At 44.5% G+C, this 20332-nt stretch overlaps 1 protein-coding gene across 3 annotated transcripts in view; it reads left to right on the forward strand.

Moving 5' to 3' along the window:
* The window catches only part of LOC137525729 (tRNA N6-adenosine threonylcarbamoyltransferase, mitochondrial-like), a 109923-nt gene extending 96732 nt beyond the window's left edge, over positions 1-13191 (forward strand). The window contains exon 5 of one of the 3 annotated variants that reach the window (XM_068246910.1): positions 13100-13189. In XM_068246910.1, the coding sequence (XP_068103011.1) occupies positions 13100-13107 (8 nt within the window). In that variant the 3' untranslated portion in view covers positions 13108-13189. Of the gene's footprint in view, positions 1-13099 lie in introns of all 3 variants that reach the window. The other 2 variants (XM_068246908.1, XM_068246911.1) reach the window with 2 other exon arrangements.
* Positions 13192-20332: the final 7141 nt, after the last annotated feature.

Genomic DNA, 20332 nt, shown 5'->3' on the forward strand with positions numbered 1-20332 from the left:
AGAGATCCTATAGCTCTGCATCCCCTAACGCAGTTTGGGGATCTAGTGGGGTGTGCCTGTGGAGCCTGTCTGGCTTATAATAGGCCCGGTGTAGAAGTTTGAGGTCTCCAATGTAGAGTAGTACATTCTGTTCTTCAACAGTGTTTGGCAACAGTATGCCCACCTCTTATCTGACAAAAACCTTTCCATGCCCTCCTCCCTTTTTAGAATAATTGGGGCTTCTCAGAACCTATTGGATTGTTCAGGGCAGGATATAGAAAGAAGATCATGCCCTTATCCAGCATTCTATCTTTGCAGGTAGCCTCAATGTAGGTGCCAGACTGTGTTTTAAAGGTTCCCAGGAAATGGAAAAGGAAACCTGAAATTAAAGGAAAATGGAAGAATTTCTATTCTTTTTTTTATTTTATTTTTTACGTGCATTTCCTTATTGTTCAGATCTTGTCCCCAAGTCCTTTTAACCAGCCAAGGGACAACAATCATCTGCCAAGATTTTTTTACAGCCCTGTAATGTATTTATACCTGTTAATTAGATCTCCTCTAAGGTGTCTTTTCTCTAGAAGTCCAGTTTATCTAACCTATCCTGGTGATACCTTCCTTCGCTCTGATCAATTTTGTTGCTCATCTGTGCACATGCTCTAATCTCCCTCCTGTAATATGCTGTCCAGTACTGTACTTAATGGTCCAGATGTGGCCTTACAAGAGAGCTGAACTGGCACTATTATGCTGGCATCCCAAGTTTTCATTTCCCTTTTAATGCATCCCCAAATTGTATTTGCTTTAGCTGCAGCTTCTTGGCATTGAATACGGTTATTTAACTGCTCCTAAAGCTAAGTACACAGGGACCAACCTGCAGCCTGATTATCATCTGACTATAGTCTATTGGATGATAATTAGGCATGTGTACGCATGCAAACAACTTGACAAGCTGATTACAAACTGATAACAGGTGGTTTGCCCGATCCAACTGTGAGATCTGTGTTGGTCTGATATTGTGCAGTTAATGCGTGTGTACTTGTTTTAAAGACTTGTACTTGTTTTGAATGTGTAGTCCATCATTCCTCTAGCGTGTGCAGTATGTTAATTTAGTTTGTTGTTTAGGCGTCTGGACATACAAGTCGCTTAGTTCGTCAGGTTGTGAGGTTTGTCATGTGGTTGTGTGCATGTTGGATGTGTGTACAAGCCTTTAGTCCCTTTCCAAGTTTGATGTCCCTACCAAACAGGGCTTTATCTAATCTTTTTTGACTCTCTTGGGATCGTTCCAGTGGACTGGCCAATTTGTACTATCCCACTTGAAACCGAGTCACAAAAGATTAGGTAAAATGGTTTATCAGTAACGTAATTCCCTTAGCACCCAAAGATGTGTATGTCATTAGGGCACAGTGCTTTTACAGTTTTGATTTCATTCAGTCTTGCCTTCCTCCTTCCTGTGTTAATTATTTATTATTTAAATTGGAAGCCTGGTCCCCTTCCACATCTGTAATATGCAACAAAGAAGTCTCTCTTGTGAAGAAAAAAGCAAAGCAAGCGCTCTGCTTTAATTGTACACCATTAACCTTCCCAGCGTTCAATTTCCCCAGGATTTCTGTGCAAACAGTGATAAAATTTATTTTTAAAACTTTTTTTTCCCTGTAACTTGCCAAAATGTGTCAAGCAAGGGTCTAGTATACAGTGCAGGAGAGTATTGATGTGTATGCATGTTTATACTGTTCACAGCATGTTTTTTTGAACGGACATTTCTGTCCATACCGCTAGGGAGGTTAAGTTTGCTACCTCATCTTTAAGAAGTCCACTTTTCTTCCTTTTTTTTTTTTTTTTTTTTTTTTTTAATTTAGGCCCCCTTTAGAGGGATAGCTGAACAGAGCGTTTGATGAGCAGTTTAGTCTGCTGCCGACCAATGCAATTCGGGTGCAATTTAAATGCAGCCAAATTGCAGCAGTTTTAACACCAAGCATTGACATGCGGTGGTGTTACAGGGTGGCAGAGGAACGTGACATGTCGCAGCCACGCTCAGATCTCATTCCCTAAGAAGCGCCCAGCCAGTGCTGGGGAACAGCTGACAGTCGGTGACTTCACCACTTGTCAGCTGCCCGTGTGAAAGGGCCCTTACTTTTAAAACTTTTTTTTTTTGAAAATATATTTTATTGAACTTTTCAAATATATTTAACATACAAAACATTACATAACCCAAGTACCTCCCACCCCCCTTTCCACACAGTCTTCCCACCGTCCCCCCAGATCGACCCTCCTCCCTCCACCCCACGTTGTATTCATAATAAATATGGAATATCTACAATTGGCACTTGAGAAACTTATGGCTGAATCAAATATCAATATCAAAAGTTTTTAACCATTTTTTCCACACCTTATAAAAGTTTTAACAGAACCACGATTTTCATATACATTTTTATAAATCGGTAAATCGAGATTTACAGAAGATTTAAATTCTGCAATTGAGGGCGTTTCTGGTCTCTTCCATGCAAGAGCAATTGCTCGCCTAGCATAGAAAAGCAGGAGCTTAGCAAGAAATAATTTTTTGTCACTAAGAGTGGTATCCCCAAAGTGATTGAGTACCATAGCAACAGCTGTGAAAGGGATCTGCGGACCAATCACCTCTGTTAACAGGTCATGCACCTGTGACCAGAACTGCCTAATCCACCTACACTACCAGAAGATATGGGAGAATCCTGCTCCCTCTGCCTTACATCTCCAGCATGCGTCCTCAACATTAAGCTCCATTCGGGAGAGTCTTCGGGGAGTGTAATGTACCCTATACAAGTATTTTAATGCACTTAATTTGTGTTTAGCTGCTATTGGAATTTTAAGAAAGTCCACTACTATTCCTTCCCAGTCTTTGAGGGACAGATCTGGAAAGTCTATTGTCCATGCTGCTAGGGCTCTATTGGGCAATTTGGAAGGGTGTGAAATGAAAATACCATATAGTTGAGATACAATCCCAGTAAGACCAGAGTGCATCATTGTTTTTTCCATTTCGCTGGAATACAATTGTATTGATAGGTGATAAAATTGTGTCTCAAACGCATGCCGGAGCTGCAGGTACCTAAAAAACATAGAATTGGGAAGAGAAAATTGGGCTTTTAATACATTAAATGGCAAGAGTCCCTGTTCTCCGCCAATATCTCTCAATTTAAGGATACCTTTATTCGCCCATACAGAGGGATCAGGAATTGTAGTAAATTCTTTCAAACTGACATTGTTCCACAAAGGTGTATGCGGAGACCACTAAATATCTCTTAACCTCCTTGCTGGTTATCCCGAGCTCAGCTCGGGGTAACCTGCGCAGGAGGACTTCTCAGGTCCCGCTGCGCCGATTTGCATAACTTTTTTTCATTCCACGCAGCTAGCACTTTGCTAGCTGCGTGCATACTATGATCGCCGCCGATTCGCCGCTACCCGCCGCGCCGCCCCCCCCCGACCCCTTGCACAGCCTGGCCAATCGGTGCCAGGCAGCGCAGAGGGGTGGATCGGGATTCCCTCTGACGTCCCGACGTCCATGACGTCATCCCGCCCCGTCGCCATGGTGACCGGGGAAGTCCAGCAGGAAATCCCGTTCTGAACGGGATTTCCTGCTTACTCTGATCGCCGGAGGCGATCGGAGTGGGTGGGGGGATGCCGCTGCTCAGCAGCTATCATGAAGATTAAAAAAATAAATTAATTTTAAAAAAAGTGCTGCGCTGCCCCCTTGCCGCAGGAATTGGACCGGCAAGGGGGTTAACAGAAAGCGTTGAGCTATTTCCCAGACCCGTGCTGTAGTCTTCATTGGAACTGTCAGTCAGGGAATGGCTTTAGGATCACGGTATGGAAGGGCAGATAGTGCCATGTAGGATCCTATATAGGTGGCTTCTAATACTGTTGCTGGATTATATATGGATTGTTGAAACCACCAATAGATCGTATGTAGGATTGCTGCCCAGTAATAAAATTTAAAATTTGGCAAAGCCAGTCCCCCCTCTCAACAGGCAGCTGAAGAGTGGACAGGGCAATTTGTGGAGTTGATGATCCCCAAAGAAAGGAGGTAATTAGTTTGTTGATAGTAGAGAAGAAGCAGTTTGGTATTAAAACAGGTGTATTTCGAAATGCATAAAGAAAACGTGGTAGAATACACATTTTTATTAAATTAGCTCTACCTATAAGTGACAAGGGTATGGTGCTCCAGGTGCGGAGTTTGGTTTTAACATGGTTTTGTAGTGGTAGCACATTGAGACCATAATAGGAAGTTACTTTTGGGGATATTTCTATCCTGAGGTATGTTATCTGTGTAACTGTAGTGGCACAGTGATAGCTGGGTGTTCCGGCAGAGGATCTAGGGGTAAAAGCAATGACTTAGTCCAATTTATCTGCAGGCCTGAGAATTCGGCAAACGTGGATATAAGATTGAGTGCCGATGACAAGGAATCGTAGGGGTCTGCTAGAAATAGTAATAAGTCATCGGCATACAGTGAGACTATTTCCTCCAGATTTGATATGCGTAAACCTACTATATTTTTACTAGACCGGAGGGATGCCGCCAAAGGTTCCACTGCAAGTGCAAAAAGAGCAGGTGAAAGTGGACACCCCTGGCGTGTACCCCGGCCTAAGTTGAAGAAAGAGAAAAATTTTTCCCCCAGTTCGTACACGTGCTTGTGGAATGTAGTATAAAGCTTGAATATATTTAATAAAATTTTCCCCGAATTTGAATTTATTAAGCACTTCCCATAAGTAGGCCCATTCTACTGTGTCAAAAGCCTTCTCGGCATCTAATTACACAATTACCCTAGTCCCAGTGTTGTCATGTGTGATAGAAAGATTAGTCATGAGCCGTCTTAAGTTGATATCACACCCTTTTTGAGGAATAAATCCGGATTGGCTAGTGATAACAGTATTTAACCAGTTCGGCCTATCTGGACGAGTTTCCTCGTCCAGATAGGCACTGCTACTTTCCCTGCGTGGTGCACGCGATCGGGCGCGCGCCCGCCACTAGCCCTACGATCAGTGAATGGGAATATAATTCCCATTCACCGATCTAACGTCCCCGCAGAAATACCGACGCTTTCTCTCCAGAGAGCGCAGTATTTCTGCCCCCAGGAAACTTTTTCCCAGCATTTTAGTTCCTGGATGCGAGATCGTTCGCATCCAGGACTTTTTTCACTGTGGCCATCTTGTGGCCAAATAGTAAACTGCACCCACATACATTTTTTAGTAAAAAAAAATATAATTTTACATTTAAAATTAGCAGTTTCCCTCCCACACCAAAAATTACCCACGGACACTTTTTTTATAAAAAAAAAAAAAAAATACAATTAAAAAATACCAAAAACAACATAAATAGTTACCCAAGGGTCTGAACTTTTTAATTATGCATGTCAAGAGAATATGTTATTATATTATTTAAAATTATAAGCTTATAAATAGGGATGGACGCAAATTGAAAAAATGCACCTTTATTTCTAAATGAAATATCGGCACCATAAATTGTGATAGGGACATCATTTAAACGGTGTAAGAACTGGGACATATGGGCAAATAAAATACATGCGTTTTAATTACGGCAGCGTATATTAATTTCAAACTATAATGGCCAAAAACTGAGAAATAATTCCGTTTTTTTCTTATTCTTCCTGTTAAAATGCATTTACAGTAAAGTGGCTCTTAGCAAAATGTACCCCCCAAAGAAAGCCTAATTGGTGGCGGAAAAAACAAGATAAAGATCAATTCATTGTGATAAGTAGCAATAAAGTTATAGGCGAATGAATGGGAGGTGAACGTTGCTCAGATGCATGAGATTTTCGGCACTGCGGCGCTGAACCGTTTAATCGGGTGGCAAGAACCTTTGCTAATATTTTCCCATCAACATTTAATAACGAAATTTGTCTGTATGAAGAGCAGAGAGCCGGATCCCGGCCTTTTTTTAGGAATAACTGTAATAAGTGCTTCCGTCATAGAAAGAGGTACCTGACCCACATCTAGGATGTTTTTGAATAAACGACAGAGTTTAGGAACCAGCGTCTTTTTGTATGTGGCGTATAACTCTGAGGGAAGCCCATCTAGTCCAGGAGGTTTCCTTTTTTTTAATGTAGCTATTGCAGCTTCTATCTCAGGTTGATTGATTGCAGAATCTAGAAACTGCCTATCATCATCCGAGAGATGTGGAAGATGTACATCCTGCAAATAGGAAGATATTTCTTGGGCACTCTTTTGGATTTTGGAACTATACAGGTTAAAATAATAGTCCTTAAACGCATCATTAATATCCCCCGGATGAGTCATGCAGCCCCCAGATGGGATGTTAATCTTAGCTATCTGCACTGATAACTTTTCCTGGCTCACTAGATGTGCAAGTAGTTTGCCCGTCTTATCACCCTGTTCGAATATTCTAACTTGTTTAGAAAAGAGTCCCTGTTTTGTATGGTCAATTTGTTTACTAGATAATAAGAGTGCATTATGCCAATTTTGATAGGAGTCCTCTGACTTGGTCTCAATGTACAACCGCTTAGCTTGCTCTGCCTTTTTTTTTCCAAATTCTCTATAATTATTTTAGACTGCTTCTTCTCTGCTGCAATACTAGAAATATATGCACCTCTGGTAACTGCCTTATAAGCATCCCATGCAATAAAAGGCGACACTGGGTCATGGGATATACTCCAGTATTCTTTTCATTCTGTCCATTACCATGTATTTTACCCTTGGTTCCTCCAACCAGTGAGGAGCTAGCTTCCAGATATATTCTGTATATGAGGACCCAAAGTCTAAGGTGAGACTAACAGGACAGTGATCTGATATACCCCTGGGACATAGATGGATATCTTGAATTAATGACAGCGAGGCGTGAGATGCATATATTAAATCGATTCTTGATAGCGTGTGAAAGGAAGCTGAATGACATGTGAAGCCAGGTTCAGAGGTATGCTTCCATCTCCACACATCTGTCAAGGATTGTATCTGTGCCCAGTCTGAGAGAGATTGCAATTCTGAAATCCTAGGTTTAAAGTAAAGGTTCAGGGACTGCATAAAAAAAAAAAATCTAAATCCACTTACCTGGGGCTTCCTCCAGCCCGTGGCAGGCAGGAGGTGCCCTCGGCGCCGCTCCGCAGGCTCCCGGTGGTCTCCGGTGGCGAGCCTGACCTGGCTAGGCCGGCGGCCAGGTCGGCTTCTTCTGCGCTCCAAAGTGCGTGTCACTCGTGCACGCTGACGCCATCGGACGTCCTCTGGGCTGTACTGATGTCCGATGACGTCAGGGCGCAAGAGTGACACGCACTTTGGAGCGCAGAAGAGGGCCGACCTGGCAGACCACCGGGAGCCTGCGGAGCGGCGCCGAGGGCACCTCCTGCCTGCCACGGGCTGGAGGAAGCCCCAGGTAAGTGGATTTGGATTTTTTTATGCATTCCTTGAACCTTCCCTTTAAGCCTGTCCAGAGAAGCCGATGTCACCATATTAAAATCCCCAAGAAATAGCTTATGCTCCGTTGGATATTTAAGCACAAGTTGTGCTGTTTAGTGCAAAAGATCAGGAGACGCCGGGGAGGATTATATAGCCCTGCTATAACAAGGGTAATATGTATTTTTGCATATATAATGACATACCGTCCCATTTGATCAAGGACAAGATCTAGTAATTGAAGAGGAAAGTTTTTTTCTAAGAAGAATGCTTACTCCTGCTTACTGAAGGTTTTTCCATCCTGGACTCGCAGACGAGCAGGGAACATCATAGAATATTGGATATTTTTCTCTTGTCGCTTTGCTTTAACTTGAATAAAGGATTTTCTAGCCTTTTGTGTCTCCGCCGTGAAATCCGGAAAGAGCATGATCTTCGCATTATCCACATGCAGCTCTCCCGCTGCTCTGGCCGCACCCAAGATGGCGTCGCAATCTCTGAAGTTTAAAACTTTGAAAATTAAGGGCCTAGGATATGAGCCCGTAGGGCCTTGTTTCGCCGGCATGCGATGGGCCCTTTCGATTAGAAGAAAATGTTGCTAGAGGTAAGATGTGTTTCAGAAGTTCCTCAACATACGCTGGGATATCTGCTCACTCAGTCCCCTCGGGAAGGCCCAGTATGCGAATGTTAGATCGCCGATTTCGATCCTCAGCATCTACTGCTCTTGCAGTTAGTGCTTTTAGCTGCTTCTGCATGGCAGGTATCTCTACTCTGTGTTGCTGTACAGTATCTTCTACAGTGGAGACCCTGCTCTCGAGCTCTTTCACCCGCCCTTTAGTCTTGGAGAGCTCGTCCGTGACGAAGCTGAATCTGGCATCTATAGAGTCAATCTTAACTGTCAAGGAGGTCTGGCAGTGTTTTATGGCCTCCATAAGGTCAGCAATGCTGGGCTGGGGAGATTCATGTCTGCTTGTGTGATCTCTTGATCTTTAGGCTTATCTCCCTTACCTTTAGTATTAGCTTTCGGGGGGAGCAGGGGTCATCAGTGGTTGCTCCGGAGCCTGGGAGCCTTCTTTTTTATTATCCTTATCTTTTCCTTTCCCCATGTCTGTGAGGGAGTATGGAGCAAAGCGGTCTTGGCGTCTTTGAGGCTTCGCAGGGCCTGCAGCCTGCAGCTCGTCCTGACTTGAATGTCCGACACCGTCGGAGTTATCCGACGGTGAGATAAACCAGTCCTCCAGCGTAGTGTCTAGAGGTTCCCCCAGACAATGTCAGTAGTTGTGTCAAGATCTGAGTTGGAATTTCGCTGCTTTTAGAGAATTATGAGCAGCCGGGCAGCAGAGCCATGAAAAACGTGTCCGTTTAGAGCGCCATCCATGCCACGCCCTTTTAAAACTTCTTTGGATTTGATTTTATATCCCAGCAATTTTATTTTCAGCTTCAATCTTTGTCAGCCTGATTTATTTCTTACTTTTTTTTTTTTTAATTGCACTCCTTATAATTGTAAAATTAAGTCTCAGTCCCCTCCTGTTTTAGGGCCTTATAAGCATTCCTTTTTATTTTCATTTCAGTTTCATTTTATCTCTAACCTTGTCTATTCATCCATAGAGGCCTTTTTTTTCTAGAAGTTTTGTTTCCACATGGCATATATTCACTACAATATTCATTGAGAATATTTTTAAAAGTGAGCAATATCCCTTAAGAGTCCTTGCCTTGTAGTATACTATCCTAGTCCACCAAGTTTAGTGTATCCCTGAGTTGATTAAACTTTGTTTTATAAATGTCATCGTTTTATTTTTTGCACTGCTCCACGACCTGTGTTTCAAAAGTTTTATTGCATTTGAGAATTTGAGATGCAATAAAATCAAGATGATGAAAGACATGCATAACTGGTAAGCTTAAGACAATGGTTGTTAATGAACAAAAATGGATCATAACAGTATGAACCATTAGAATAAAGAAAATAAAACGTTAACAGGTACAGAAATAGCATAATTGATTAAAAAAAACTGTTGTTATGCCCCAGAGGTAATAAACTTACGGTATGTAAGGGGATAACGATGCTGGTCCTGTCATGGAGTGAGAGGACCAGACTAAGCACAAACTGCGGCGGTTTGTCTGCAGGAGGTCACTGCTAAATGACCTGTGAATCACCAGATAAACTATTATCATGCTGTGATCACTATTCCCCAAATGTTCTTGAACTTGCAAATTTGATACATTATCTGTCTCTTTTAACCACCTGGGCGTTACGGACGAGCTCAACTCGTCCAGTAACGCAGCGGTGGATTGCTTACGCCCTGGTGGGCCGATTTGCATAATTTTTTTTTAAAACACGCATGCTAGCTGCGTGTTTTCCCGATCGCCGCCGCCAATCTTCCGCTACCCGTCGCAAAAGAAGGCCCCCCCCCCGCAGACCCCTTGCGCAGCCTGGCCAATCACCGCCAGGCTGCGCTATGGGGTGGATCTGGACTCCCCCTGATGTCACGACATTGATGACGTTATTCCGTTCATCGCCATGGCGACAGGGAAGCCCTACAGGATATCCCGTTCAGAACGGGATTTCCTGATGGGTTTGATCGCCGGCGCCGATCGGAAGGGTGGGAGGGATGCCGCAGGGAGGGGGAATCATGTAGCTAGCGTCAGGCTAGCTACATGAAAAAAAAATTAGGTCAAAAAAACCTCCCTCGGCCGTGCGTCGCGCGTAATCAAAACGCCAGGGAGGTTAAATTACCAAATCCAGTAGTGCATTCCCTCTAGTTGGTTTAGTTACCATTTGATTCAAGTAACTATTCTGTAGTGTTGCTATATATCTGCCACTTTTACTAGAATGAGTATCTTCAATATCCCAATCGATGATGCCTTTAGCACACACTAACAAGAAATTGGCAACAGGTATTTCCACCATGAATATTTACCCAATCAGACTCCACATCTTCACAATCTTCACCTAGTTCTTTGTTCATGGCAACTGTAAAATAATTTTAACTAAGTTAATTTTAACTCTCTCCTTTCTAAACACATTGTAACCCTCTAAGTTTGCCATCCAATCGTGGGTTTCATCCATCCATATCTCCGTTATTCCCACAAAACTAACTCTAGTTCATCCATATTATTTGCAAGATACAAGGGGACCCGCAAATTGCTCTATGATAGTAAACTCTACTACCAGAACCCACAGATCTACATATTATTTACAGGGCTGTGGAGTTGGAGTCAAGGAGTCAGAGTCGGAGCAATTTTGGGTACCTGGAGTCGGAGTCTGTGAGTTCAGTAAAGTGAGGAGTCGGATGATTTTTAAACCAAAAAACACAGTATTACTCCTGCGCACTCAAAAACAATTTAATACCATCAATTAAATAACAATAAAAATCATACCACACACGAGTAGCTCCACTAAAATCGCAACCACACTGTCACTCACATCCAGACAAATCTGCAGGTATGCAATTATTATTATTTGTCTGGATGTGAGTGACAGTGTGGTTGCGATTTTAGTGGAGCTACTCGTGTGTAGTATGATTTTTATTGTTATTTAATTGATGGTATTAAATTGTTTTTGAGTGCGCAGGAGTAATACTGTGTTTTTTGCTTAATTCGAGTGGATTGGGGTACAGATCCATTTTTCTCCTTGCAGCCAACATTTTTGTTAAAGCTCCTTATTGTGGTGCTGCTAGGTGCGCGGCAATCATACATATTCTGATTTTTAAACCAAATCCATAGCTTTTGTAAAAATTAGATTAAGCAGTCAGAGTCTTAGTCGGAGTAATTTTGGGTACCTGGAGTTGGAGTCGGTGGATTCATAAACTGATGAGTAGGAGAGATTTTTGTACCGACTCCACAGCCCTGATTATTTACAAGGCCCCTAGCATTGGTTTTGAATGTATCTATATTGTGACAGGGTGTCACGTTTGTTGCAAAAGCTGGTGTTGGGTGGGGTCTATGTCACACCTCGTTTCAGGTGCCTTGCTAGTTAAAGCTCCGGGAAAAAAAAAACACAGTTGGTTCTGTGTTAATTCAGCTCTTATAAGAGCTGTCTGTAGGGTCCTGGAGCTGGTCAGAGGAAGAGTCGGAGGGTTCCCTGGCCACCTGACCCAGTCCAGGTATTACTCCTGTCTAGGGTGTGGTGCTCTCATGAATTGGCTGACCAGGAAGTAGCTCAGAGTGTTCCTACATACTGGAGGGAACAGAGCTCTTCCCAGAGGCTTGGGAAAAGGAACTTTTACTACAGACTGTTATGTAAGTTGCCTATTTTTGAATGGACTATCACCTGCTGTACTGCTTTATTGTGAGTTAGGGAAGTTACAGTGAGATAGTTAGTTGCTCAGCCAAGCCATTGTTTTGTTTTGCCTTATTGCAGTGTTTTGTTTGCCAACAATTACTTTTGCTTTAACCACCTGGGCGGTATGGACGAGCTCAGCTCGTCCATCACCGCCGGAGGCTGCCGCTCAGGCCCTGCTGGGCCGATTTGCGCCAAATAAAGAGCAGCACACGCAGCCGGCACTTTGCCAGCCGCGTGTGCTGCCCGATCGCCGCCGCTCTGCGGCGATTCGCCGCGAGCAGCGGCGAAAGAGGGTCCCCCTAGCCGCCTGAGCCCTGCGCAGCCGGAACAAAAAGTTCCGGCCAGCGCTAAGGGCTGGATCGGAGGCGTCTGACGTCAGGACGTCGGCTGACGTCCATGACGTCACTCCGCTCGTCGCTATGGCGACGGTGTAAGCAAAACAAGGAAGGCCGCTCATTGCGGCCTTCCTTGTTTATTCTGGGCGCCGGAGGCGATCGGAAGAACGCCTCCGGAGCGCCCTCTAGTGGGCTTTCATGCAGCCAACTTTCAGTTGGCTGCATGAAATAGTTTTTTTTTAATTTAAAAAAAACCCTCCCGCAGCCTCCCTGGCGATCTTATCAGAACGCCAGGGTGGTTAATAAACCAGGCAGGAGCTTGACTTTTACAAAACCTGAATGCTTGCTGTCTCTTATCTGAACTGTCATACCCCAGTGTATTTAGGGCCCTGCTACAATATTTTTTAAACTTTTTTTCGATTGGACTTTACATTTATCAGATTCTAATTGGATTACCGTTTTACAGTTTTTGTTACATTCCTTATTTCTATTAATGCATCGTGCTTTAGGGGCCCTAAAGGCATTCCTTTTACATTTGATCAGGTCCAGAACCTTATTATTTATTCATACTTGCTTTTTTTTGGGATCATTAAGAATTTCTTTGATAGTTTAAAGGAAAAGGTCCACTCAACATCCAGTTCTAAAACCAGTATTTTTTTTATTGTAATCCATGGAGAAAAGTGGGAACAGCAGAGTGTAACCAGAAAAACAGGTCAGCTTTTTTAAGGGTTATTCTTTGCTGTTCCTATGTATCCTGCACGTGTACCCATGGATTACCATGAATTTTTCTGGTTTTAGATTAGGATCTTGAGGGGAATTTTATGTTTGAACTCATGCATACAGTGGTGTCTAGTCTGCTCCACCGGACATTGGTTTGTATATGGGTACTGGGTTTAGAGCAGTTTACTACTTGTGTACTTTTTTTTGAACAGTTTGCTACTTTTTTGTACTTTTAGTATGTATCGTTGCTCTGTAATTTAATATTCCAGTATATCGGGGTCAGCAAGTCCCTGAGCTTTTACAATTTTTTTTTTTTTTTTAATTTTCATAAAATTTTAATTTGTGCCAAATGTTACCATGTTGTGGTCACCATTTCCATGTGTTCTTAAACTAGCACACTAGCCCCTGAATGAGTTACACATTGTAACGAAACGCATAGGGCGGAGTCGGAGGAGCACGCTGACGTCACGATCAGGAAGCAGGGAAGACGGATGGTAATGTGCTGGCCCGTTTGTCCGTGGCTGGAGCCAGTGCAACTTCTGTAACCTTGCAAGTGGTATTAAAAGTATCTGCTTTTACATCTGGGTCTCCTCCTTGGCTGACTTAAAGAGGCTTGATGTGCAGTGTTTCAAGACGCGCTTCTGGTGAGTGCTCCTACAACGGGGGAAGTTAAACTGTGATCCCTATTAAGGTGGTGGCACTACCACCCAGGAGTGCAGCACGGGGTGCTGGATATAGCTTGTTAGAGACAATGCTGGGCACTATGTGCGTGTTGTGATCTTTTTTACAGGGTCTGAGCAAGCGCAGTGATTTACTGGATTTGTGTAACTGAGGTGAAGTGACTTTTTTCATTGATGCGATCCCCTGAGTATCTGATTGTTATTTCCAGTGGAGCGCAGTATATCCTTAAGAATTTTGGTAAAACTAGCACATTAGAAATAATATCTGGTCTATTTTAAATTACCAAATCATGTAGAAAATCCACCCTGGTTGGTTTGGTTACCATTTGAGTCAAATGTCAAAATAATTGTTATGTAATGTAATGTTAGTAAAAAATCTGTCACTTTTACTAGAGAGAGTAGTTTCAATATCCCAGTCATGTATGGATAATTGAAATCACCCATAACTGTGACCCTATTTTTGCTGGCAGCTTTTTCTTTCTGCTGCAGTAATTGTACTTCCTCTATGTCAGTTATGTGTTGAGGTTTATAACATACTCTAATACGCAATTGACAATTCTGACTTTCAGCATGAACACTTACCATATAGACTACAGACTTTCATAGTCCTCAGCCATGTTTTCCTTTATAACCCAATATAAAAAGATTTTAACAAACATATTGATCTTTTGTGCTGTTTTAATTGATCATTGTATTGCTCTCCCTGCTCACAGGTTTTGCAATATGTAACTTACTTGATCACTAGCGGTGAAGTTTGAGGAAACACGTTACGCTGCTCAGGAGGTTTTGTTACTTTTTGCCTGATAGTTAAATAATTGTTCCATATGACTGTAAATCCTTTAGCTAGCACTAGGCTAGTTAGTAGAAATGTCCGGCACCCTCCGATCCCCGCCGCTCCACCGTTTTATACATTACCCAGCCTGGATCCAGCGATCGGCGCAGCCTCCCCGGACAGCTCCGGTCTTCACTATGGGGAGGATCGCACATGACATCGCTGACGTCATGCGCAAACCCCATCCTCCCCATAGAGAGACCGAAGCTGTGCCGGGATGCTGCACGATCGCTGGATCCAGGGGGGGTAATGTATAAACGGGGGGATCGCAGGGGAGCGGCGGGTGCCCAACACTTTTACTAGCTAGCCTAGTGCTAGCTAAAGGATTTACACTCATTTGGAACAATTATTTATTTATGGGGGACTCCTGGGGCCCACAGAGCGGTATGCCCGACACGGTGTCGGGCATACCGCTAAGGAGGTTAAAGTTACAGTAATGGATTTAATTAAAGGGACTCCGAGCAGTGCAGAAACTATGGAAAGATGCATATCATTTTAAAGCTCTTTCTCCTCTTTCCAATGATATATAAACCGCCGCCCTACGCCTTTTAGTTTTCGCTATTTTTGCGATCGAAATTGCAGCCGCCGTGATTTCAATCGCGAAAATAAAGAAAACTAAAAGGCGTAGAGCGACGATTTAGGTGTCTCCAGAAAGAGGAGAAAGAGAGCTTTAAAATGATATCCATCTTTCCATAGTTACTTGTATTACACAGGACGACACTTTCCCCAGTGTCAGCAGCTCCATTCAGCAGAAAAAGTCGGCCTGTGTAATACAATGTAACTATGGAAAGATGGATATCATTTTAAAGCTCTCTTTCTCCTCTTTCTGGCGACACCTAAATCGTTGCCCTACGCCTTTTAGTTTTCTTTATTTTCGCGATTGAAATCGCGGCCGCGGCAATTTCAATCGCGAAAATAGCAAAAACTAAAAGGCGTAGGGCAGCGGTTTATATATCATTGGAAAGAGGAGAAAGAGAGCTTTAAAATGATATGCATCTTTCCATAGTTTCTGCACTGCTCGGAGTCCCTTTAACTATGCATCACTAACAAGATATTTTTAAAAGGATAACTAACATTACTTACCGGTACATACAAAATATACATTAAGCTGTCCTATACATATATAGTGGGATGCGAAAAGTTTGGGCAAATTTGTTAATCGTCATGATTTTCCTGTATAAATTGTTGTTACGATTTTTTAAAAATGTCAGTTAAATATATCATATAGAAGGCACACACAGTGATATTTGAGAAGTGAAATGAAGTTTATTGGATTTAAAGAAAGTGTGCAATAATTGTTTAAAAACAATTAGGCAGGTGCATAAATTTGGGCACTTAATTTTCTCTGAAGAGTAGCAACATCAAAACACCTCTCAAATGACCTGAAGTTTGTTCACCATCATGGTTTAGGAGAAGGATACAGAATGCTGTCTCAGAGATTTCAGCTGTCTGTTTCCACAGTTAGGAACATATAGAGGAAATGGAAGACCACAGGCTCAGTTCAAGTTAAGGCTCGAAGTGGCAGACCAGAAAAATCTTGGATAGACAGAAGCGACGAATGGTGAGAACAGTCAGTCAACCCACAGAACAGCACCAAAGACCTACAACTTCATCTTGCTGCAGATGGAGTCACTGTGCATTGTTCAACCATTCGGCACACTTTACAAGGAGATGCTGTATGCGAGATTGATGCAGAAGAAGCCTTTTCTCCGTCCACAGCACAAACCGAGCCGCTTGTGGTATGCTAAAGCACATTTGGACAAGCCAGCTTCATTGTGGAATAAGGTGCTGTGGACTGATGAAACTAAAATTGAGTTATTTGGGCTTAACAAGGGGCGTTATGCATGGAGGAAAAACAACACAGCATTCCAAGAAAAACACCTGCTACCTACAGTAAAATAAGGTGGTGGTTCCATCATGCTGTGTGGCCAGTGCAGGGACTGGGAATCTTGTCAAAGTTGAGGGATGCATGGATTCCACTTAGTATCAGCAGATTCTGGAGCCCAATGTCCAGGAATCGGTGACAAAGCTGAAGCTGCGCTGGGGCAGGATTTTTCAACAAGACAACAACCCTAAACACTGCTCAAAATCCAATAAGGCATTCATGCAGAGGAACAAGTACAACGTTCTGGAATGCCCATCTTGGTCCCCAGACCTGAATATGATTGAAAATCTGTGGTGTGAGTTAACCACTTGCCAACCGCCCACTACCTATATGCGTCGGCAAAGTGGCACCCCCAGGACCGCGTAACGCTGATCGGTGGCGGCTCTTGGAGGACTGAATAGCCGCGTATCCGCCGGCATTAGGCTCCGCCCACCCGCAACATCAACCCGCCGGCTAATTAGAAGCGCCGGCGGGTTGTTAACCCCCGATCTGCCGCATAGAAAGCGTATAATACGCTTTGTAATGTATACAAAGTGTATTATACAGGCAGCCTCCTGCCCTGGTGGTCCCAGTGATTAAGGGACCACCAGGGCAGGAGGCAGCCCCCTAGTAAGCACACACACACATTGATCCTGCCCCCTGATCGCCCACAGCACCCCTCAGACCCTCCCTGATCACCCCCTCAGACCACTGTTTACACCCAATCACCCCCCTAATCACCTATCAATCACTACCTGTCACTATCTGTCAATGCTATATTTAGATCAGGTCCTAAACTGCCCCCTGGGGGCTCCTGATCACCCCCCACACCCTCAGATCCTCCCACTCCCCCCCCCCCCGACCCCCCTCCTGTGTACTGTATACATCTATTCTCCCCTGTAATTACCCACTGATCACCTATTACTCACCCGTCAATCACCCATCAATCACCCCCTGTCTCCACCTGTCACTGCCACCCATCAGATCAGACCCTAACCTGCCCCTTGCGGGCACCTGATCACCCGCCCACACCCTCAGATCACCTGCAGACCGGCCTTTAGATCACCTCCCAAATGCATTGTTTACATTTGTTATCCCCTCTAATCACCCACTGATCACCCATTAATCACCCCTGTCACCACCTGTCACTGCTACCTCGCCAGTGCATTGCTTGCATCTATTCTCCCCTCTAATCACACCCTGATCACCTATCAATCACCCCGTCAACCCCTGTCACCACCTGTCACTGCTAACCATCAGATCAGACCCTAATCTGCCGCTTGCGGGCACCCAAACACCTGCCCACACCCTCAGATCGCCCTCAGACCCCCCCCCCCCCCCGATCACCTCCCCAGTGCATTATTTACATCTTTTCTCCCCTTTGATCACCCATCAATCACCCCCTGTCACCACCTGTCACTGCTACCCATCATACCCATCAGATCAGATCCTCATCTGCCCCTAGCAGACACCCAATCACCCGCCCACACACTCGTCCTCAGACCCCCCCCCCCCTCGGATCACCTCGCCAGTGCATTGCTTGCATCTATTCATCCCTCTAATCACCCACTGATCACCCATCAATCACCCTGTCACCACCTGTCACTCAGAGGCGTAGCTAGGGCTTTCAGCGCCCAGGGACAAAGACTATTACTGCGCCCCCTAAGGTGAAGGCTGCCGCGCCAAAAAATGGGCGTGGCCACATAATAAATGTGGGCGTGGTTATGGGTGGAGCCAAATATACAGGAAGTTAGGCTCACGCTCACCCACCCTCCCTCAGAATGTACCTTCCAGCATGTTCCAAGACAAATTCAGCAGTCATGAGGCACATAAATAGACAGCATTTCACATAAATATGCAGACTGCCCCCTAATATGGTAGACACCTCTCACCTGGCAGCAGTTCCCCAAAATACACTCAATCCAACAGCAGTGGTTCCCCAAAAATAGGTAGCCCCAGGTCTATAGGTGTCCCCAGAATAGCTGGCCAGCAGTATAGATGTTCCCAGAATAGGTGGGCAGCGGTATAGATGTCCCCAGAACAGGTAACCAGGGGTAGAGATGTCCACAGAACAGGTAGCCAGGGGTATATGTGACCAGTATATGTAGCCAGGTGTATATGTGCCCAGTATATGTAGCCAGCGGTATATGTGCCCATTATATGTAGCCAGGGGTATAATTTGTGCCCAGTATATGTAGGCAGGGATATATGTAGTCAGGGATATATGTGCCCAGTATATGTAGGCAGGGATATATGTGCCCAGTATATGTAGGCAGGGATATATGTGCCCAGTATATGTAGCCAGGGGTATATGTGCCCAGTCTATGTAGGCAGGGGTATATGTGCCATTCTATGTAGCCAGGGGTATATGTGCCCAGTATATGTAGCCAGGGATATATGTGCCCAGTATATGTAGCCTGGGGTATATGTGCCCAGTATATGTAGCCAGGGGTATATGTCCCCAGTATATGTAGCCATGGGTATATGTGCCCAGTATATGTAGTCGGGTATATGTGCCCAGTATATGTAGCCAGGGGTATATGTGCCCAGTATATGTAGTCAGGGGGTATATGTCCCCAGTATATGTAGTCAGGGGGTATATGTCCCCAGTATATGTAGTCAGGGGGTATATGTCCCCAGTATATATAGTCAGGGGGTATATGTCCCCAGTATATGTAGTCAGGGGGTATATGTCCCCAGTATATGTAGGCAGGGGGTATATGTGCCCAGTATATGTAGGCAGGGGGTATATGTGCCCAGTATATGTAGGCAGGGGTATATGTGCCCAGTATATGTAGGCAGGGGTATATGTGCCCAGTATATGTAGCCAGGGGTATATGTGCCCAGTATATGTAGCCAGGGGTATATGTGCCCAGTATATGTAGCCAGGGGTATATGTGCCCAGTCTATGTAGGCAGGGGTATATGTGCCCAGTCTATGTAGGCAGGGGTATATGTGCCCAGTCTATGTAGGCAGGGGTATATGTGCCCAGTCTATGTAGCCAGGGGTATATGTGCCCAGTCTATGTAGCCAGGGGTATATGTGCCCAGTCTATGTAGCCAGGGGTATATGTCCCCAGTCTATGTAGGCAGGTGTATATGTGCCCAGTATATGTAGCCAGGGGTATATGTCCCCAGTATATGTAGCCAGGGGTATATGTCCCCAGTATATGTAGCCAGGGGTATATGTGCCCAGTATATGTAGTCAGGGATATATGTGCCCAGTATATGTAGCCAGGGGTATATGTGCCCAGTATATGTAGCCAAGGGTATATGTGCCCAGTATATGTAGTCAGGGGGTATATGTCCCCAGTATATGTAGTCAGGGGGTATATGTCCCCAGTATATGTAGTCAGGGGGTATATGTCCCCAGTATATGTAGTCAGGGGGTATATGTGCCCAGTATATGTAGTCAGGGGGTATATGTGCCCAGTATATGTAGTCAGGGGGTATATGTGCCCAGTATATGTAGGCAGGGGTATATGTGCCCAGTATATGTTGCCAGGGGTATATGTGCCCAGTATATGTAGCCAGGGGTATATGTGCCAGTATATGTAGCCAGGGGTATATGTGCCCAGTATATGAAGGCAGGGGTATATGTGCCCAGTATATGTAGTCAGGGATATATGTGCCCAGTATATGTAGCCAGGGGTATATGTGCCCAGTATATGTAGCCAGGGGTATATGTAGTCAGGGGGTATATGTGCCCAGTATATGTAGTTAGGGGGTATATGTGTCCAGTATATGTAGTCAAGGGGTATATGTCCCCAGTATATGTAGTCAGGGGGTATATGTCCCCAGTATATGTAGTCAGGGGGTATATGTGCCCAGTATATGTAGTCAGGGGGTATATGTGCCCAGTATATGTAGTCAGGGGGTGTATGTGCCCAGTATATGTAGTCAGGGGGTATATGTCCCCAGTATATGTAGTCAGGGGGTATATGTCCCCAGTCTATGTAGGCACGGGTATATGTCCCCAGTCTATGTAGGCAGGGGTATATGTGCCCAGTCTATGTAGGCAGCGGTATATGTGCCCAGTCTATGTAGGCAGGGGTATATGTGCCCAGTCTATGTAGCCAGGGGTATATGTGCCCAGTCTATGTAGCCAGGGGTATATGTGCCCAGTCTATGTAGGCAGGGGTATATGTGCCCAGTCTATGTAGGCAGGGGTATATGTGCCCAGTCTATGTAGGCAGGGGTATATGTGCCCAGTCTATGTAGGCAGGGGTATATGTGCCCAGTCTATGTAGAC

Source organism: Hyperolius riggenbachi, chromosome 7 (genome assembly GCF_040937935.1).
Source record: "Hyperolius riggenbachi isolate aHypRig1 chromosome 7, aHypRig1.pri, whole genome shotgun sequence".
In the NCBI taxonomy this organism is placed as follows: Eukaryota; Metazoa; Chordata; class Amphibia; order Anura; family Hyperoliidae; genus Hyperolius; species Hyperolius riggenbachi.